This window comes from Hermetia illucens, chromosome 5 (genome assembly GCF_905115235.1).
Source record: "Hermetia illucens chromosome 5, iHerIll2.2.curated.20191125, whole genome shotgun sequence".
Lineage (NCBI taxonomy): Eukaryota > Metazoa > Arthropoda > Insecta > Diptera > Stratiomyidae > Hermetia > Hermetia illucens.
In genome coordinates, this window is record NC_051853.1 from 755,360 (window position 1) to 777,860 (window position 22,501).

Consider the following 22,501-nt stretch of genomic DNA (forward strand, 5'->3'; position numbering starts at 1 on the left):
TCAGATCGATTTCACTTTCAAAGAGCAACAGCGAACTATACCGTGCAGTTAATTCATATTTGCAACCTCAAGGGAATCATACATGCCACTACGTATTGATAAGTTTACAAGGTAGTAATTTAAAATTCTCTGTTATTAATATTCCCTAATCAAAGGCCAAATTTGTACAGGGCGCTCCTGTAGGCATTATTGTGCTGTTCGGTACAAAGGTTAGATGCAAATGGCAAAAGGACCACAGAAGACTGTAAATGTTATAGATTCTGAATGAATTATGGTATTCCGTTGAGGAGTATTCTGCATTACAGAATCGGCAGAATTGCGAATTCTCATTATTCATATATGCAGAATGCATTACAAATCTAAAAATTAACCCGAAAACGAAGTCAAATTTTTCAACATCGACAAACCCGTTTACGAATTTCAGCTGGATACCGTCATCTGTTCAAGAATACATAACATTCCACTGCACCTCCAAAGTGATGAGGACGTGTATGGATTCCTTCATGGCAAACAGAATTAAATTAGGAACTTCCTGAAATTTATATCTACACCTTACTACATCCGCATTCACCCTGCAGCCCTCCCTGTATAACGCAACCTATTCACAACTCGGTTTGCTTTCAGCCATTATTCATTCTGTGGGCGCACAGCGTACATATAGATGTTCGTACATTTTCTATGCAAATTCACCTGATTAACTTTAACTTCATACCATGCATCGTTCACTAGAAAACAGTCAAAAATCCTGTTCCCTCCAGCGTATCGGTGCACATATTCGCAGATATTGCCATGATGACATTGTGCGCCTATTTGAAAACGAGAAGAGTCTCCATGACACTACATGTAGGATATGGGGTCCCTTTTTCCATTCCGCGCTGCCTCTGCGCGATAGCACCCATTAGGTTCGCTCACCCCTTGATGCATTAAGCTCCTGATGGGCTAAATTCAATTTTTATGTTACTATTTCGGAAGCATACTATTCTAGCACGAGCACTATTATACGAGAATCATTTCAGATACAAATCGTTTCATTAAATTATATTATTGTCGTGCTGCTAACAGAAATGCTTCCGGATGAAGGCTCATCGACTGAAATTCCATTATGAGTTGCTATTTCTAATCGGCTAGCAACCCAAAAAAATATACGAGCGGCTATCCATCAACACCCTTCGTAGTACATATAAAAGGACAATCATTAAACGTCGACTATGCTGCAACTCCAGGATTTAAAATGTGATAGAATTCTAAAGAGAATTGGCCAGTTTACAGATAAGGAATCATGGTAATGTTTTACACACAGCTCCTAGAAAAGAAGGAAAAGTCGTAATTTAAACTACGAATGAATACTGTAGGTATGTACGGGTGTATAGTATATCCTTTTCCATCTTCATCGCAAGCCGTTCATATTTCGCTATCCGGAGTAACATTTGCACAATATCGCTCTGAAATTGCGGGCTTTTTTACTTTATGATGCACACGCATCCTTGAAACCCCCAAGTAAGGGCAGTCTCCGGCACCACACAGCCATATAACGGATTGCGGTATTCCATTTATTCTATAGCAGCTTAAAACCCATAAAAATCTTTATGTATATGGAAAATATAAAAGTGTTTATTGTTTTTGCTGCTTTCCTGCTTCGCTAACTATGGACTAACGGACGGACTAGAGTGCGGGAAATATAACAGGAAGGAATTGTCCATAGAACTTTGTATAAACTTCATCCCTAATATGTATCCTTCTGGTTGTGTGCCGAAAGGCCAACGCCATCACAACACAACCCTTGCGTCATTAATCTAAACGATTCTGAAAAAATGTGGATCAAAATAAGTACAAAATGAAAGCGAGGGCGAAAAGATGAGAAACTAAATAAATGGCCCGTTTTATTCCAACGCTGGCCATACGGTTAGCCCGGGACTTATTTGTTCTAATGCCTTCTGAAGCTCCAGTATATTTGCCCTACTTGCTTTTGTCTTTATACCGGGTCAACTGAAGAGATACTAAACAGAATATTCGCCACTCCTGCTGTATCCTTTTCCTATTCTCATGTCTGTTCGAATAAGCTAAACCAAGAGCACTCGCCAATTTCGGGAAATATAATACAATCGACGTCTTCGGTATCGGCATCGTTGTCGTCTTCGTCGCTATTAGGGCAAAGATGGACAGAAAATTGTCCCAAATTGTAAATATCTGGGTAGCATTTGGCATTGGTTATTTTATTTTATATCGAGTGATTTTCAATAATGTTCGCCCATATGAAGGCATTAAGGACTTTCCTCGGCCTTCGACTAAATAAAACCGAAAGGATTCCATCAGATGAAAAATTATTTAAATTTCCGTAGAATAATTTCATACACACTCGTAGATTTAAAACTAATATATTTCCGATGCGATACGAGAACCTATAAACTAATTCGCAAGTATTCCTTTTTAATAACCAACCCATACTTCCGTAATGTGATCATACGTCCCGTTTTGTACGAAACTGCCCCTTCTTTTGGTCCTCCGCCCCATTGTCCCCGAAAACAACCAGGGAACGCAAAACTGTCCCGTTTTCCCGAATCGCGCAATGACTGGCAGTTGCGGATAGTGCGGGGAGCACGTTGACACCGAACGGCCACTGGGAGGTGCTGTCAGTTACCTAGAAACGGAGTGGGGGAGTTGACCAAAAAGACCTGACGCCACCTTTCAGCCTTGATGAATCTCAGAACATATAGGGAACCAATATAGACGGATCACTATCTCGTTGGCATATTGCTCTGAATTACAACACCACCTACCATCCACTCTGACAATCAGGTGAGAGTGAATACTTGAGCCATTCACAACACAGCCCTCCGTAACACCTATAATGGGGAAATGGATACCGCAATAATCGCAGCTAACAGATGTTCTGGAGATGAAGCACCAACAAATGATCTTCAGAACCACCTGAATTCGTTATCATTGATACGGCCACAAAGATACTTGGCCCCAGCCGCAAGAAAAGTCAGAGCGACAAGTTAGCAGGATAAAGCCTTATACACCTCGATGCTCATCCTGCTGAGACAAAGAGGGAAATCTTATTTCCGACAGAATGGGCATATTGGAGCGATGGGTTCAGTATTTTGATGAACTGCTTAACCACCAAAATATCGTGAATGGGAGGTCCCGCCAACTAAAGGCGACGGACAAATGTTACCACCACCAAGCATAGAAGAAACAGTCCGTGCAATCCATTAGCTTAAAAACCGTAAGTCGCCAGGAGCCGATGGAATTAGAGCCGTATTAATTAGATATGAAGGCGACCAACTACACCGAGCGATTCATCAACTGATGCTCAAGTTGTGGGACAGCGAATCAATGCCTGACGACTGGCAACGAGGTATTATCTATCCCACACATAAAAATAGGTATATCACGCAGTGCAGCAATTATAGAGGTATCACGTTACTGAGTACCATCTATAAGGTTTTCTCCGCTATCTTGCTAGATACAACATACGCCCAGAACATCATTGGTCCATACCAAAGAGGCTTCACTCCAGTCAAATCAGCAACAGATCAAATTTTCTTTCTGCGACAAGCAATGGAAAAACTATTGGAACATGACCCCGTATCCCGACGAAATTGATAGGACTGACTAGGCTGACCCTGACCAATGTGCGGGGCCAGATAAAAGCAGCAGGACCACTCTCGAGACCATTCAACATCAACAACGGTCTAAGACCAATGCCCAATGCCCAATCATGCGTCCTCTTTAACCTGGCCCTGGAAAAGTTAAGTGAAGATGTAAATGCGAGAGGCACCATCTTCATATCCACCCAACTACTGGCCTACGCTGACGATATTGACATTATGGGAAGAACAACCCGAAATATACAGTTTACCTTCTTCCAGGCAAGCGGTGCGAGATTTCGAGCTACACATTAATGAAGGCAAGACAAAGTACATGGTGGCAATGTCAGCGTCAAAAACCAAAGAACAAGCAACATCGAATCACACTGGTCAAAAGAAAACAATAAAGATAGAAAACTACAACTTTGAAACTGTTGGAAATTTCTCCCATCTAAGGTCGAAAATTACAACCGATAACAGCTATGACGGTGAGATCTGTGCACGGATGTTGGCAGCCAACAGAGCCTATTTCAGCTTACAAAAACTGTTTCGCTCGAAATGTCTCACCATAGAGTCAAAGCTGTTACTGTACAAGACTATGGTTTTGCCAGTCTTCATGTATTCCTCGGAGACCTGGGTTCCTAGTAAAAAAACTTGCGAACACTTGGTCGCGTTCGAGAGAAAAATCGTTCAAAGAATTTTTGATTCCCCTAAATGAAGATAAACGATTTCGTAGTCGACATAATGACGAAATTTATTAGCGATACCACGACCGTCTCGTTGTGGATAAAATTCGGTTCAATAGGTTACGGTGGGCGGGTCACCTAATCCGTATGGATGAGAGTGATCCAGCCCAGAAAGTCGAAAGTCTATAAGGGCCATACCTATAGTAGAAAAAAAGATGAGGCAGACCCTGCCTGAGATGGAGCGATGGCATAAGTCAGGACGCCAAACGGCTTTTAGAGGTATCGAATTGGTAGACCTCGACGCAAAACTAGAGTGTCTGGAATTCCTTACTAAGGCAGGCATAGACCAAATACCGGTTGTTGCGCCGTTGATGATGATGATATCGATCTGAACGACCCACGACCCATGCCCCAGGCCTCGCGCCAGAAACATTGGTGCAATAGGTGTTCTCGATTCTCTCTTGAAGTTTTCATTAGTTGAATTGACTAAATGGTCTACCACAAGCGTGTTGACGGAAGTGTTTAAAATCCTCAAGTCAATAACGTTTGATAATGGCGTATGTGAGTGGCTTTCAACGATCGCTTGAACCAGTATGGCAACCAACACATCTACATTGTGTTACACTCTCCACATACGAGTGACTCATAACGAGGGAATCGCTCCTTGGCTGGTATACGCGCTTTTATTTTTATCCTGTTCAAAGAAATTGGGATAAACAGTTCTCGATAATGAGTTCCCCTTATCACATCGTCTTTAGGCAAAGATTGGTCACCCATAGAGCTACCTATGTGTCCGGATAGCTGAGTGGTTAGAGCGCAAGACTGTCGTACGGAAGGTCGCGGTTCAAATCTCACTGGTGGCAGTGGAATTTGTATCGTGATTTGACGTCGGATACCAGTCGACTCAGCTGTGAATGAGTACCTGAGTCAAAATCAGGGTAATAATCTCGGGCGAGCGCAATGCTGACCACATTGCCTCCTAGTGTACCGTTACGGTCTTGAATGAAGTGCTCTAACACACTTCAAGGCCCTGATCCAACATGGATTGTTGCGCCAACGATTATTATTATTTATAGAGCTACCTACGCCCTTTTACGACGACGGAACGCTGTGTATGATGCAAACCTGGAGTCTATTCTCATGATAAACTTGCTATTCTGAGAGCAGAGGTTCAGAGGCGCATCCTACAAACACGGGAGATACAGGGGAAGGGTTACAACTTGCGACGCTGAGCACGTGTGTTTCAGCTCAGAAACATCGTTTATACGCGGCTTTTCAACTTAAGCAGTGCAGTGAGGCGGGGTGTGTGTGTGTGTGTGTGTGTATGGTGGGGGAAGAAGCTACAGCTTCTGAGCACTCAGGCCGTGTTGGCCCATTGTACTCGCCTCCCCGGTCGTTTTTATTCGAGAGGTAGACTCCGGCTCCAGAACCCTCTTCTGTTTTTGAGCCATCAGTGTAGAAGACTTCCGTATATACCGCCACGCATACCTCTGGGTCTTCCCAGTCCTCTCTACGCTTCAGGGTAACTACATATCTCCTACCAAACAGATGTATGGGGACACGAGAATCGGAAGGCATTGTAAGAACTGGATTTAGTCCTCCCAGTAACTCTTCCAATGCTCTGTGCCCCCCACATCCGTTGTTTTCCCATAGATCTAATCGAATTAGCCTATGAGCTGCTCTCATTGCAGTGCTTTGAATAAATATATCCAGGGGCTGCAAATTGAGTAGTGCATTCAGAGCTGCGCCGGATGTCGTGCTCATGTGTGAGCGGGACAATGGCAAACTAGATGAGAAGTTCGTGAAAGCAAAGATCATTGGTAAGGTCAGAACGGTCCAAAGCGAATGAATGCAAAGAAGCAAACAAGCGACCAAATTGTTGGGTTCTTGGGGTAGGTTTCCCCGGTTGGTCGTCTCAGGAGAGTCTTTGACCGCCACCAACTCAAACAAGTCATTACACTTTTTCAACTCGTTATGAAACATGTTTCCAACAAAGATTGAAAGACACGCTTCGAAAGATTTAAAGACACGTTTGAAAGGTGTTGTCTCGCGCTTGATGGATGTAACATAAATTCAAATAGCGGCATTCATTGCATTATTCGTACTCAAAATACCATAAAACGAAAATTATATTCGCTATTTCGAGCGGCTTGTTCGTTATTTGCGGGTTCGTTATTTCGCGAGTACACTGTATTCTTCAATCCCACCTCGCAGGACCTTTAGAAATGGTACATTGGCGTAAATATTATATTAACTTGAAAATGTGGGCTGTAGTAGAAGTATCTGAAAGAAAGTCCACGTATTTCTGGTAGGTCTTTTATTAACCTTCATCCGTCCCTCGTATCAATTTGATACGAATCGCTACTTTCACGTTCTGTATTTTGTAGTAATATTAATATTTTGACCTGCTTTTTTGGCCCAAGGAATATTTTTATGAAATTCATTAGATAATATATTTCCTTCTTTTCTATTTTTCACCCAATTGGCACAATAAAAAAAGTCACGTAAAAGCTCCTCGCGTATCAAATTGATACTACGTAATGTTATGTGTTCGGAACAGAGGTACAGTACCGACATTTGTTTTCTTGTAGCTATCAAACGAACACAGTTCTGTCTGCTTGCCAAGCGTATTTTGTGTTCAGTTTCGCGTTTTATTGTCGAAATGTCGAATTTATTTGATTTCGATCCTCGTGAAGACGACGAGGAAGAAAGTGATTTTGATCCATTTGAAACTAGTAGTGACGACGAAGAATATTTACCAGAACCGGGTGAAAATGATGAAAGTAGTGAATACGAGTCAGACGACGATGTTGTAGATAATGAACCACAGCAACATGAAACTACTTGTTCTGAACCGAAGGAGTTTGTGTTATCGAAAGATGGAAAATATTGTTATTATTTCGAGCCGCCGCCACAATTGCCGAATAGATCTAATGCTTCATTTGCTCTACATGAAACACCTGGTAAATTTTTCTTCATATTCTACTTCTTCTTGTTATGCTTGTGATATTTGCTTGAACAGGTCGAACTTTGTTTGCGTCGTCACGATGTACTGGTATTTTGTCGTCTTTTCTATTATTCATGGAACCAATCGAAAAGACAATAGTTGAAATGACAAATTTATATGGATCTCGAAAATACAAGGAACTTTGGTTACCAGTTGATGTTGCTTCTTTGCGCGCCTATTATGGTTTGCTAATATTAGCTGGCGTGTACAGATCGCATGGGCAATGTATAAATGAATTGTGGGATGACCAAACAGGACCACCAATCTTCCGCGCCACAATGACTTTGAAAAAATTCAAACTAATAAATGAATGCATTCGTTTCGATGACAAAGAACAGAGAAAGGGAATTCGATCAAGAGATAAATTGGCACCAATACGAAACGTTTACGACAAATGGGTGAATCGATTGAAAATGTGTTACACTGTTGGAAAAAACGTTACAGTAGATGAACAACTTGTACCATTTCGCGGTCGCTGCCCATTTACACAATATATACCATCAAAACCGCATAAATACGGTATCAAAATATGGTGTTTGTGCGATGCAAGTACATATTATGCTTGGAATCTTGAAGTATATACGGGTCGCGATCGAAATTATAAAGCAGAAGTAAATCAAGGCCAAAGAGTTGTTCTGACTCTAAGCAATCAACTGAGTTGTCGTTGTTACGACAACAGATAATTTTTTTACTTCACGGCAGTTGGCCCTAGAATTGAAAAAGAAACAAAACAAGTTGATTGGAACGATCAGAAAAAATCGAAAAGAAATTCCACCATTGCTGCTGCAAATGAAAAACAAACCAGTATATCATTCCGAATTTGTGTTCAATCATGATTTGCGCAGCACAATGGTCTCTTACGTACCAAAAAAGAATCGTTTTGTCACTCTATTTAGTACACTTCATGACCAGAAAAGTGTGGCTAACGACGAACAAAAAAAGCCGGAAATTATTCGATTCTATAATCCGACGAAAGGTGGTGTTGATTCTCTAGATAAACTCGTAGGCACTTATCGCTGCAAACGCAAGGTGAATCGTTGGCCATTAGCCCTTTTCTGTAACATCCTTGATACTTCAGCATACAACAGTTTCGTAATATTTATTCATCTCAACGCAGATTGGAAATATGAGAAAAAAAAGTATCGCCGTCGCTTGTACTTAGTGGAGCTCGGAAAGCAATTAGTTACACCATATATTGCGAACAGAAAAACTCGTCCTCGAACACCAAATGCAAATGCTGTTATAGATGAAATTCAGAATATTTCATCAAGATCATCATCACCAACGACATCAACATCAGCAGCGCCAACATCAACGACAAACGCATCGCGAAAATCGAATTTACCAAATTCTCAAAAACTCACGCATGCTCCGTCAGCAGGAAAACGAAGTCGTTGTGCACATTGCGAATATAAAAACAACAAAAATTTATACAGCAATCGCTGTGATAAGTGTATAACTTATGTTTGCAATGCACATCATTTCAAACTATGCACAAACTGCATTGATAAACTATAATTTAATTCATTTTTTCATTTTTTACATTTCGGGATTGAAAGTTTTTTGCGAAAATCGACTTTTTTTTTAATAAATACTTATGAACTGAATTCAATTTTGTTTAAATAAAATATTTTCGAAATATTTTATTATTTATTTTATTTTTCCAAATAAAAATAAATAAAAATGCATGAAACACGTCTACTTTCTATGGGGTATCAATTTGATTCGCGAGGAACTTTAATGTGTGGGGAAATGAGGGAGGGATGAAGGTTAAAGTTACAATTGCTCCAAGAAGACTATGTAAATTGGTCTTACAAATTCAGTTCCGAGATACGAGATCATTTCTATGCAACTTATTTGCCGATGGAGTCGCCTAAGTGTGAGATGCAATTAGCGTGAGCAAGACGCGAGTGCTCCATCTAAACTACCAAATCAATTTCATCCTGTGTATAACGCAAAGTACAATACCTCGCTCGCTCGCTTAAAAGATTCAAAAAAATGAATTTTCCCACCGCGCACGCTCGCTCTCGTCAATTGCACTCGAAGCTTATACCATAGAAGGGCATCAAAGCTCCTCATAAGCTTTCATTCCACATTTGGGCAATTTGTTCTCAAAGTTCATTCCGTGACCACCATATTCTGCCAAGAGAGAACTTCACCCATATCGCATCCGTACTCAGCTTTTCAGGCCAAGAAAGTTGCGGATGCATGCAAGTCACTCGCATGACACAAAAGTATCTACATTTTCTATCTTCTCGAATATATTTTTCACAAGCTGGAACAGTCGATCAGCTGTTGTGTGTCATAGAAGGCGAGTTGGAGGTGTTTGTACTCGTTACCGTGGTTTAGTGTACCGAATTGCGATAGCCACAGTGAAATGTTTAGTTAATAACAAAAATTAAGTTAGCTCGCTTGTGCCTTAACGAAAAACTGATGCAAAGATGGGGTCATCCGTTTTAATCCAGTTTCGAAATTGCCGTCTCGTCAGAAACCATGGTCTGGTCGTTGATGATTTGTGGGTTCGAGACGGAAAGATAATAAATCCCGAAAGTGTTTTCTTCGATGAGCGCCGACAGGCGGACGTCCAGATAGATTGCAAGAATGCAATAATCGCTCCCGGCTTCATCGATCTGCAGATAAATGGTAACGTACGACTCGGAGATGACCCAGATTCAAAGGTCATACTTATCACAAATTGTGTGGCCTTTCTGGTGACTAGATATCCCAGTTCGAAAAAAATATGTATATATGAGCGTCATGTTGTGTCCATTATCAACGGACTATGCTGAGCTGGACAGGGCTACTTTCATAATACTTTGTATATCTTATCTTCATCTTATCTCATAGTTATCCCAGTTGTTGTGAAGACGTCGGTGCGGAGGAAAGTTCGGGTGACAAGTATACCCTCCATTAGGCACTATACCATGTAAACGTGTCCATCAACCGAAATTAATTCACACGCTAAGCCCAATAAAACGAAATCAGCTAGGCACTGTTGGGCGGCGACCCATAGCAATAGTTCATTGGGAGCCTAAAGCCGCGGAAAATGAACCACACATTTGAGAATCATTATCAATGTTTGCGGAGACAAATTCTATGGCGACCCGTCTCAACCGCAAAATTACTCGAAAGTGATTGAACCTATTATCATGAAATTTCGGTAGCAGTATAGGGACAAGCATAATCTACCACTGATTGTAATAGAAGCTAATGTGGTCATGCCTGGGTAATTTACGGAAGCTATTAATATTTGTTTCAGATTGGTTGAGACTCAGGGGAGTCAAAGACGACAAAAATCGTGTTTCTAGAATCTACAGCCTCAAAAATACCATGTAGGAGGCCCAAAATTCTTAAATTATCATAATCATCAACGGCGCAATAGCCGGTATCCGGTCTAGGCCTGTCTTAATAAGGAACTCCAGACATCCCGGTTCAGCACCGAGGTCCACCAATTCGATATCCCTAAAAGCTGTCTGGCGTCCTGGCCTACGCCATCACTCCATCTTAGGCAGGCTCTGCCTCATCTTCTTTTTCTACCATAGATATTGCCCTTATAGACTTTCCGGGTGGGATCATCCTCATCCATACGGATTAAGTGACCCGCCCACCGTAACCTATTGAGCCGGATTTTATCCACAACCGGACGGTCATGGTATCGCTCATAGATTTCGTCATTGTGTAGCCTACGGAATCGTCCATCCTCATGTAGGGGGCCAAAAATTCTTCGGAGGATTCTTCTTTCGAACGCGGCCAAGAGTTCGCAATTTTTCTTGCTAAGAACCCAAGTTTCCGAGGAATACATGAGGACTGGCAAGATCATAGTACAGTAAGAGCTTTCACCCCATGGTGAGACGTTTCGAGCGAAACAGTCTTTGTAAGCTGAAATAGGCTCTCTTGGCTGACAACAACCGTCCGCGGATTTCATCATCGTAGTTGTTATCGGTTGTGATTTTCGACCCTAGATAGGAGAAATTGTCAACGGTCTCAAAGTTGTATTCTCCTATCCTTATTCTTCCTGTTTGACCAGTGCGGTTTGATGTTGTTGGTTGATTCGTCTTCGGTGCTGACGTTGCCACCATATATTTTGTTTTGCCTTCATTCATGTGCAGCCCAAGATCTCGCCTCGATTGCCGCCTGCTCGATCTGGATGAAGGCAGTTTGTACGTCTCGGGTGGTTCTTCCCATGATGTCGATATCGTCAGCATAGGCCAGTAGTTGGGTGGACTTAAAGAGGATCGTACCTCTTGCATTTACATCAGCATCACGGAACACTTTCTTGAGGGCCAGGTTAAAGAGGACGCATGATAGGGGATCCCCTTGTCGTAGACCGTTGTTGATGTCGAATGGTCTTGAGAGTGATCCTGCTGCTTTTATCTGGCCTCGCACATTGGTCAGGGTCAGCCTAGTCAGTCTTATTAATTTCGTCGGGATACCGAATTCCCTCATGGCCGTGTACAGTTACCCTGGCTATGCTATCATAGGCGGCTTTAAAATCGATACATAGATGGTGCAACTGTTGTCCATATTCCAACAGTTTTCCCATCGCTTGCCACAGAGAGAAAACCTGATCTGTTGCTGATTTGCCTGAAGTTAAACCTCTTTGGTATGGGCCAATGGTGTTCTGGGCATATGGGGCTATCCGACCTAGGACGACAGCGGAGAATATCTTATAGATGGTACTCAGCAACGTGATACCTCTATAATTGCTGCACTGTGTGATATCTCTCTTTTTATGTATGAGACAGATAATGCCTCGTTGCCAATCGTCAGGCATTGATTCGCTGTCCCATACCTTGAGCACAAGTTGATGAACCACTTGGTGTAACTGGTCGCCTCCATATTTAACCAATTCGGCTGTAATTCCATCGGCTCCCGGCGACTTATGATTTTTTAGCCGATGAATTGCACGGACTGTTTCTCCTAAACTTGGTGGTGCCAGTATTTGCCCGTCGTCTTCAGTTGGCGGGACCTCCAACTCGCCGATGTTCTGGTTGTTCAGTAGCTCATCAAAGTACTCAACCCATCGTTCCAATATGCCCATTCTGTCGGAAATCAGATTTCCCTCTTTCGAGGTGTATAAGGCTTCATCCTGCTGACTTGTTGGTAAAACTGCCGCGCCTGGTGCGGTTGCTCCCTGTATTTTGCTAGTTCAGAGACTTGTTGGTTCTTCTAGGCTTGCTTTTTATGTCTGTGAAGTCGCTTCTCCGCTCGACGGAGTTCGTGATAAGTCTCTGCGCGTACCCGCGTTCTTTGAGAATGCAACATTACTCTGTATGCGGCATTCTTCCTAGCCTACATTCATCGTCAAACCAACCGTTCCGACTCCTTTTGCGGCTGGGGCCAAGTATGTTTGTGGCCGTATCAATGATAACGTTCTTCAGGTGGTTGTGAAGATCATTTGTTGATGCTTCATCTCCAGGTCCTCTGTTGACTGCGGTTATTGCGGCATCCATTTCCCTCTTATAGGTGTCGCAGAGGGCTGTGTTGTGGATTGTTTCAGTGTTAACTTTCACCTGATTGTCAGAGGGGATTCTAGGTGGTATTGTTATTCGAGCTCGGAGCACCATGCCAACGAGATAGTGATCCGAGTCTATATTGGCCCCCCTATATGTTCTGACATTGATCAAAGCTGAGAGGTGGCGGCGTTCGATCAACACGTGGTCAATCTGATTGAAAGTGGTCCCGTCTGGAGAGGCCCACGTATGTTTGTGGACCGCTTTCCGCGCAAACCAGGTACTTCCAACAACCATTTCATGTGACCCTGCTAATTGAATAATCCGCAATCCGTTATCATTTGTATTTTCGTGTAAGCTATGGGAGCCAACGTATCGCCTGAATACGGGCTCCTTCCCTACTTGACTGTTAAAATCCCCGTATGATTTTGATATCATATCTGGGACAGGCTTCGAAGGTTCGTTCTACTGCCTCGTAGAAGGTATCCTTCTCCGACTCTGCAGCCTCCTCTGTAAGAGCGTGAACGATAATGAGGCTTATATTTCTAAACTTGCCTCGCAAGCGCAGAGTGCATAACCGTTCGCTTATGTTTTCAAAGGCGATAACAGCAGGTTTCATTTTTTGGCTGACTAAGAAACCTACTCCCAGCACATGGTTTACTGGATGGCTACTATAATATATGGTGTAGTGGCTCTTCTCCAGGAAACCGGTCCCTGTCCAACGCATCTCCTGTAATGCTGTTACATCAGCCCTATATTGGGAGAGGGTATCGGCTAGCTGCTCATCAGCTTCATCTTTGTACAGGGAGCGCACGTTCCATGAGAAAATGCGCAAATCATTATTCCGTTGTCGTTGCCGGGTTCGTCGTTGTGTAATCCGTCCAGTCCGAGGCTCCTGTTGTGGCTTCGTAACAAGTTGTTTTCCGTGTAGGGTTGTCCGCCCTACCCAACCCCCACCCGGGAGGAAAAGCTGGTACAATTTGTCCCGTTTTTAGGCGCGGGAGACTCGCTTTCATCCTTCTCCGTCTGCAGCTTTTCGTTAAGAAAAAGCTCCCACAGCTACAGCTTCTGAGCACTCAGGCCGCGTTGGCCCATTGCACTCGACTCCCCCGTCTAACGGAATATTCCGGATTCGTTAACGTATCGCAGGATTCTCAATGCCCTCAGTGCAGCTTGACTGTCACTGCAGATTGCGATACGCCTGCCCTTCAACCGCTCGTCAATCACCCAGTTTGCCACCCTTAGGATCGCATAAACTTCGGCTTGAAAAACCGTTGCATATTGTCCCAAAGGAAAAGCCCACTTCTCGTTTTTATTCGAGAGGTAGACTCCGGCTCCAGAACCCTCTTCTGTTTTTGAGCCATTGGTGTAGAAGACTTCCGTATATCCCGCCACGCATTCCTCTGGGTCTTCCCAGTCCTCTCTACGCTTCACGGTAACTACATATCTTCTACCAAACAGATGTATGGGAACACGAGAATCGGAAGGCATTGTAAGAACTGGATTCAGTCCTCCCAGTAACTCTTCCAATGCTCTGTGCCCCCCACATCCCGCACGTCCGTTGTTTTCCCATAGATCTAATCGAATTAGCCTATGAGCTGCTCTCATTGCAGTGCTTTGAATAAATATATCCAAGAGCTGCAAATTGAGTAGTGCATTCAGAGCTGCGCCGGATGTCGTGCTCATGGCACCAGTGATACCCAGACAAACAGTTCTTTGCAGTGCGGCTAGTTTACGGTGAAAACCTTTTTGTCTCACCTTAACTCACCACACTACGGATGCATATACGAACATCGGCCTAATGATGGCAACGTATATCCACATTACCACATGAGGCCTGAGTCCCCATGTCGAGGCAAAGGTCCGTCTGCACAGCCCATAAGCTGTGAGCGCTCGTTTCATCTTTACCTCTACATGTTTGTTCCAAAGAAGTTTTTTATCTAGAGTTACCCCCAGATATTTCACTTCGGAGAGTTGAAGGGTAGTACCCCTCATCTCAGGGAGACAAAGTTCATCCAGTTTTCTCCTTTTTGTGAATAAAACCATTGTGGTTTTATTTGGATTAACTGACAAACCATGTCTAAGGCACCAGCTGTCTATCAAATCAACGGCACGCTGTATATTCCTACACACCGTTCCAAGATCCCGATCAACAGCAAGTACAGCCACGTCATCGGCATAAGCTTGAGCGTGTATTGGCAAATTTTGCAGTTCGCATAGCAGTGAGTCGATCAGCATACTCCACAGAAGCGGCGAAAGCACACCTCCTTGGGGGCAGCCCTTCGTTGCTTCCGTAGTCAGGTAGCGATCGACCCCTACCTCAGCGCACAACAATCTTTGCGTTAGCATAGCGGCATCACAAAGTTCTTGAAAAAGCGCACAGTCAAAAGCCCCTTCAATGTCCACGGACACCCCCATCGCGTACTCACCATTCAAAGTTGCATCCTCTATCTTTGTGACCAAAGAATGAAGAACAGACTCACAGGACTTTCCACGTTGGTAAGCATGTTGGTTTTCACTAAGTGGGTGTGACCTAAGTGCGTTTCCACGAATGTGACGCTCCACCAGTCTCTCCAAACCTTTCAGCAAGAATGAAGTCTAGCTGATTTGTCTGAAGTTCTTTGGATTAGAATAGTCATCTTTCCCAGGTTTCGGTATGAAAACTACCTTAACCTGTTGCCAAGAAGAATTCACGTAGCCCAGAGCAAGACATCCTCGAAAAATATTTCTTAGAGGTCGCTCTAAATGCTCCATACCCTCCTTTAGCATTGCCGGATAGATGCCATATAGATGCCAAACGTCAGCTTAGTAATTATGGTTAAAGCTAAAAATTGCAAAAATGAACGTTTTCAATTAGAATTTATTTTTAGAACAAGCGAGTGATTAGTGACAAACACAGACATTTGTCTGATGCAGAAAAAGGTCTTGCCTGAAACAGGCATTTGTCTAACGGAGATATTTTCCTGTGTGATATCTGATGACGCCTCAGACATTTTTTTGACTGATGTGTGATGCAGGCACAGACCTTTGTCTGATGCAGGAAAAGGCTTTATCTGAATAAGGCCAAACAGTTTCCAGCTGATGAAATGAATGCATGTTTGAAAAGTTCTTTTCTGTGGGGAAATGTACAGAAGTTATGGGTGCGCATACGCAAAATGGTCAATCAGTCCGTGGGATTTCAAAGCAACTATTCGAGATTTTTTATGGCAAAATTGCAAGTGATTTAAATGGTTTTATCATGTTACCAAGTAACTTTTGCACAATTTTACCATCGAAAGAAGAACTAATTTATCTTGTTTTTGCAATCTACCAGAATCATAATCGGTTAAGAGAATGCGCAATTTTAGCATAAAAAAATGACATCTTGAAGTAAATTGTCTGATTCAACAAAAATTGCCTCGTGACTTGGTCTCATACAAATCCATTGACACTGCTAGGAATGAAGAAGGCGCAGTCAATCGTCCGGTTTGCCACCGCATTGTTAGAATTTGAAAGTTGAAGAAGGTCATACTTCTTCGAAATCTCAATTCATCAAAACTTTCCAATGGAACGAGACTTGATCGAACCAACAATTCTCACCGGCAAAGCAAAAGGAAAATTTGTGCTAATATCGCGCATCCTGTTGCTACCAACAGAGATACCATTTTAATTCAAATGTTTCCAATTTCCAATGCGGTTATCCTTTGCTATAACCGCTAATAAAGTTCAAGGGCAAACGCTTCAAGTGTGTGGTGTGAATTTAGAGAAACCGCGGTTTTCTCATGGCCAATTATACGTAGCCTATTCCTGAGTAGAACCATCGAAAAATTAAACAAAAAATGTTGTATATATATTAAATAATTAATTTATTTTTATTTTTAAATTAAATGTATTAAATTAAACTAAAAAAATAACGTATTTGATCTAATGACAGTATTCGTGCGTAGCGGAGAACCAGCATATATATGTATTATTTTGAAAATATACACGCATATATATATTCCCAAAGTGTTCGTTTATTCTTGCCTAGAGCTAGTAAGAGATAAAAAATGAACCAGCAACAATTTACTTGTTTCGTTACTTCTTTTTAAGAACAGAAAAGATCCAACCCACGTTAATTAAATATAATTGAGTTTAATCGAAGTTGCATTGGAGAAGTAATACTGCCACTGGTGTCAACGACCAGGTACTCTATTTTACCAAGGAATCGGTAGTAGATAGGACTCTGACTAGCTTAGCACAGTTTTATGCACATTGTGATAAAGAGCACAACTGTTAAAGGTATTGTGAATATCAGGGGCAACATAAACATTGAATATAATATAAAAAATGCAACCATAATTAAATAGTTCATTTGATAGATGGGGATAGGAAAAATAAATATCCAACAACGAGAGCGCAGCAGTCGCTCCTTGTGTAGGTCTACCAGCTGACGCTTCACTAAAGTTTCCGTCGATACGCGCTCGAGAATGTGATAGGGTCCTTTTGGACTTTTCAACCCTTGTTAGAATACAACAATATTAGCCATGCATACACAAGCAACAAACAACTATACACATAATTATATAATACTTATAATGCATAGAGAAAAATTCAAACTTTTTGAGCCATCATCTGCCAGGACCATTACCTAAAGTTTGACTAAATGCAACTGGCCAACAATCAATCATAAAATTCCAAATGCTCTACTTGCATTGTTTAATTCACTCAATTTCAATTTTGAGTGCGTGGCAGTTGCACTTTCATAATAATTTTAAATTCAACTATGTCAGCATCTATTTACACAAATATTTTGCTCTGCAAAGTATTCTATCGATTACAGCTAACTCCATACGCTTCCCACTAGGAGTTCAACATTATTAGCAAATGTGAAGAATTCCACCAAAAACAGATACAAACAAGTCGGAATACCGGAAGCTCGCGCTTCGGGTATAAAGGTTTTGTGTTCATCTTATGTGAGAAACTTCAACGCACATTTTTCTGTCCGTATATAGCTACAAGGCCAACATAATCCTTCATATTTTTCCAAACTACGAGACATACGTACATATTACAGCCATAGATATCACGCTCACCCTAAACAAACAAACTGCTTATTACCGTGCACATATATATGCACGTATATAAATTGATCGTACCCATATTTCCGATTTACTTCTTATATCTATTTGAATTAGGCACTACCCGCAAAGTTCATTAGCACGCATATATTATATACCTACATACACACATGTCTGGCTGACAAAAAACTATAAAACTAAAACAAAATAATTCTCTGGGACCCAATTCATAAGAACTCATTTCGTTGTGGTATTGTCGAATTGATATGTGATGATGCCGTCATGCAGGTTGTAGAATGCACGAAATTCACAAAAAATTGTAAAGTTTCACCCCCTATAACTTTGTTAATAATAGTTGGATTTTCTTCAAACTTGACCAAACTGTGCATTATGTACTTCATTACACGCATGCCAAATTTTGTACTTCTGGGATGAACATAAGGGGGGTGCCGGGTAAATTTCTAAAATGTGGAAATATACTATTATTAAATTTATTTGTGCAGATATCGGAACCGGATATATTTTGAGGCCTAGATTCCGTAGAGATGCACCACTGTGATTTTTTTCAGATTTTTCGGTTTCCATTCACATGTATGGGGAGCCCCCCTTAAACTTAACACAAGATGGCGCCACTTACTGCATGTAAAGGGAACACCAGATTACATACTCTCACCAATTTTCGTGACAATCGGTCTAGCCGTTTCCGAATAAATCGGCTGTGACAGAATGACAGACAGACAGACAGACAGACACCGTCTCGATTCTAATAAGGTTTTGTTTCACACAAACCTTAAAAAAGGTCTCACCAAACAGGAAAGCGTAAAAGGGCTGGAGAGAAGTAACTTCTTCATATATGGGGCTTTAATATTTCACTCGAATGCCAATTATTCTGGTTAATTATGACGTCAGCATCTTGCAGTAAATTTGCGCGAAATTGATAAGTTTGAGCTGCTAATGGCTGAATTTTCATGAAATTTGGCAATGCGTATGCGAGATATTGTCCTCTATTTTGATGTTCCTAGCATGAACTTAAAGGGGGTTTTCAGTCAATTTCTAAAAGTTGAGTTTATTTGAGCAGATATCGGAGTGGGACATGTTTTGAGGCCTAGATTTCATATAACATCCTGATTTTTTTTCCTCGACAGAATTATGTGCGATACTGCCCGCTACAAGATTTATTACCCCTAGAATGAATCTAAGGGGGGTTTTCCAGTAAATTTCAAAAAGTTGATAATATTCTATTAGTGCGTTTATTCGAACAGATCTTGGATTGGGACATTTTTGAAGCCTACATTTCATGTAAGGGCATCATTCCGACGTTTTTTATGAGATTTTTAGGTTGCGTAGTTTCCGAAAATGAGTCCTGTTTCACTTTAAGTGTACACAATTTGACTCCTTACTTACGAATTTTACAATTTACATCAAAACTGATGTCAGTTTCGGAAAGTACTTTTCCAAGCCTGTGCATTCCCCCTGTCCTTTAACCTCCACGTAAATTTGTGTCACTCACTGTATGCATGGGATTTCATAGTTTCCATATGTCCACCAAATTTCATTTGGATCGATGTAGCCATTTTGGAGAAAAGTGTGTGTGACAGACAGACAGTGAACCGATTTTAATAAGGTTTTGTGTTACATATTCAATTCAATATTATTTAACTTTGATCTACATTTTCAGGTGGCTATGGAGTGGACTTTTCTTATGACATCGACACCGTCGAGTCCGGTATAAACAAAGTTGCAAAAGAGCTACTGTCGCATGGTGTAACATCTTTTTGTCCAACAATCGTAACATCACCATCAAGCACATACCACAAAGTTTTACCTAAAATTAAAAAGCGTGCTGGTGATAGAAATGGTGCTACTATTTTAGGAGTTCATTTGGAAGGTCCATTCATTAGTCGAGAGAAAAAGGGCGCACATCCTATGGAGTTGATTCGTGATTTGGAGAAGGTATCTACAATACAAACATAAAATCATATCTGCAAGTTTAATTTATTTATCTTTTAGGGGATGGATAATATTGAGGAAATGTATGGTAATCTGGACGATGTGGCAATCATAACACTTGCTCCTGAAAAAGAGCATTCGTGTCAAGTCATTCAATCACTGGTACAACGTGGAATAACGGTATCTATTGGACATTCCACAGGGAATTTACTCGATGGGGAAAAAGCAGTTAATAAAGGAGCAAGACTGATCACTCATTTATTCAATGCAATGCTGCCGGTTTGTTAGTCTCGAATATGCAATATAATTTTCGGTTTGAAATATTTCTTTGTAGTTTCATCACAGAGACCCTGGTCTTGTTGGCCTCTTAGCATCTGATAACATTCCAGTTGGGCAAACTGTTTATTTTGGAATAATTGCCGATGGGGTTCACACGCATCCTGCCGCACTTCGGATTGCACACAGAACCCATCCCGATGGTTTGGTCATAGTGACCGATGCTATTTCAGCAATGGGTTTGGAAGAGGGGTTTCATCATATTGGACAATTTGATATGGAGGTTAGAAATCATAAAGCGTACATTGCCGGAACGGAGACTTTATGCGGAAGTATAGCGTCAATGGATGAATGCATTAAGATACTCAAAAAATCAACGAGTAAGTGTTTAGAATTCTATTTCAGCGCTCTAAGTTTCAATTACGTAGTAGACCTCGTAATAAAAACTTTCTTGGAAATTTTTTATATAAAATAACAATCTCTTACTTCAGATTGCAGTTCCGTGTTCGCTTTGGAAGCGGCATCACTTCATCCTGCCAAATGTTTAGGCATTTCAGATAAAAAGGGTACACTTGATTTCGGAACAGACGCTGACTTTGTATTTTTGGATGACAAATTAAACGTTCTATCCACATGGATAGCCGGAGAATGTGTATACAATCGATAGTAAACCTCATTAGAACTGGGATGTAAAGCAAATTAGTTTGTAAACTTCCAGAGAAAGCCCAATCTATTTTATAATAATAATGAAGAAAGATACATTCAGTTCATCAATTATACAAAATATATATATATTTTATACTTGAAGCAAATATTGTGGTATCAATAAATCATGTCTATTTTGTTGCATGAGTAATTCTTTTTGCATACAGGAAAGTCCTTGGTTTTTTCCACACTTCGTCGGCTGCTCGTTGAATACGCATGGAAACAGTTCTTTTGAACACTTCTTTTTCCATTGGATTGAACTCGGCGTCTAAAGAAACACTTGGTGAAGATTGTCGCGGTCGTTTGGGATCTCGACGAGGTACTTCGATGTTATGTTTCGTTTCTGCGCCACGGTATACACATTCTTCGTTTCTTAAGCCGTTTTTATCCTTGCAATAATAACATGTAGTGCCGTCTTTGTATCTCCTCTTGCATTTTGACCAATTGTTCTTGTCATCATCGGTGTCCCCAGTAGCACTTCTGCTCAAATGTGGATCCAATGTGCTTTGGGTGAGTTGCTCATGAGATAGTTCTTCATTAAGTGGTGGTACCGCAGTCGTTCTGTAATGGGCGTGTTGACTTGAATGGTTCACATATGATGTGGGCAGTGCAGGCTTTTCTTCACTGCTGGAATATGTGTCCTGTTCGTTGCTGCCATTGCCGTAGCTCCGTTCTTGCTTGAAAGCATACTTTCTCAGTTCGGGAGCAGATGAATACACACAGTTTTCCGCTTGGGCATTCGTTTTCGTATTCTTGCATACTGTACATCGCTTCCCGGCTTTGAAAAGGGTCTTACACAACTTTTCACCAACCGGCTCGGAACTCTCGTCTTTGTTTTCCGAAAAACGAAAGTTTTCAGCAATAAATTGTTCATATGCTTTGGAATAGTCATATTCGCTTTCAGGTTGCTCACGTTTATGTCGAACATCATCTTTTTCTGCATCTAACACTTCATCTGAAGAATTGAAATGCAATTCTGAATGAAAATATGAAGCATCAGAGAGATTTAATGGAACATCAGGCAGGCCAGGATGCAATCCTATTCCATAGTGAGCATTGTTTATCTCCAAATCACTTTCAAGTAATCCTTCTTTTTCACTGGATTGCACAATACTGAAGAAGAAAACAAAAACTATGTTCCTTAGATGCTGAAATGAGTTTGGTAAACTGATAATTAGATATTAATCAAAATAATATATCTTGACGGGTACCTTCATTGTAATAAACGTAAGAAGAAATGCAGTGATCGGCATCAACTCACTGAATCTTTTATACAATATATTTCCGAGGAAATTTCTCAATTGCGGCAGTTAGCGAAGCGTGTAAAACCACAATTTCACAATCTCCTACATTTCTAAGGAAGTCCAAGTGGAAAATTGATATAGTAGCATCGTGCCGGTGGTGATCTCAGGTTGGAGAAAGATATGCAGCTTTTATAGAATCAAATAACCTGGACATGGTCTAGACTGCAAAGAAAACTGAATTTGGAAAAAGTTTCAGTCTCCCAGTGTTGGTAGAAGGATATAGCAGATAGCGGTCAGTGAATACTTAAAATTACTTCTATGCATCTATTAAGATTCAACATACAAATCAGGTAAGGCAATAGCGCAAAAAAGGTTCATTTTTAGTATTAGTAACAACAAAGTGGACGAATTTCTTCCCACGAATGATTAACTTCTGTATTCACGTTTTGGTCATGACTTGCAGGAAAAGTTTCCAACAACGTTTGATTTTTTCTGGTACTATATGCAATCATGTGCGATTCATGCCATCGTATCTGAAACGACTTCCC

The 22,501-nt window shown here is 41.3% G+C and overlaps 3 protein-coding genes across 3 annotated transcripts; 2 read left to right on the forward strand and 1 right to left on the reverse strand.

The window, feature by feature from the left end:
- The first annotated feature begins 6,941 nt into the window (after positions 1–6,941).
- Positions 6,942–7,969, forward strand: LOC119656895 (piggyBac transposable element-derived protein 4-like). Its single transcript, XM_038063575.1, has 2 exons — positions 6,942–7,242; positions 7,302–7,969. Exons 1-2 carry the CDS (start codon positions 6,942–6,944, stop codon positions 7,967–7,969), a joined length of 969 nt encoding a protein of 322 aa, XP_037919503.1.
- Positions 7,970–9,549: 1,580 nt separating this feature from the next.
- LOC119656927 (N-acetylglucosamine-6-phosphate deacetylase) lies at positions 9,550–20,816 on the forward strand. Its single transcript, XM_038063620.1, has 5 exons — positions 9,550–9,929; positions 19,457–19,731; positions 19,789–20,007; positions 20,063–20,384; positions 20,496–20,816. The coding sequence occupies exons 1-5, from the start codon at positions 9,728–9,730 to the stop codon at positions 20,669–20,671; spliced, it is 1,194 nt and encodes a 397-aa protein (XP_037919548.1). The 5' UTR covers positions 9,550–9,727; the 3' UTR covers positions 20,672–20,816.
- Positions 20,726–22,486, reverse strand: LOC119656928. Its single transcript, XM_038063621.1, has 2 exons — positions 21,921–22,486; positions 20,726–21,857 (listed from the first exon to the last, which is right to left on the reverse strand). The coding sequence occupies exons 1-2, from the start codon at positions 21,960–21,962 to the stop codon at positions 20,841–20,843; spliced, it is 1,059 nt and encodes a 352-aa protein (XP_037919549.1). The 5' UTR covers positions 21,963–22,486; the 3' UTR covers positions 20,726–20,840.
- Positions 22,487–22,501: the final 15 nt, after the last annotated feature.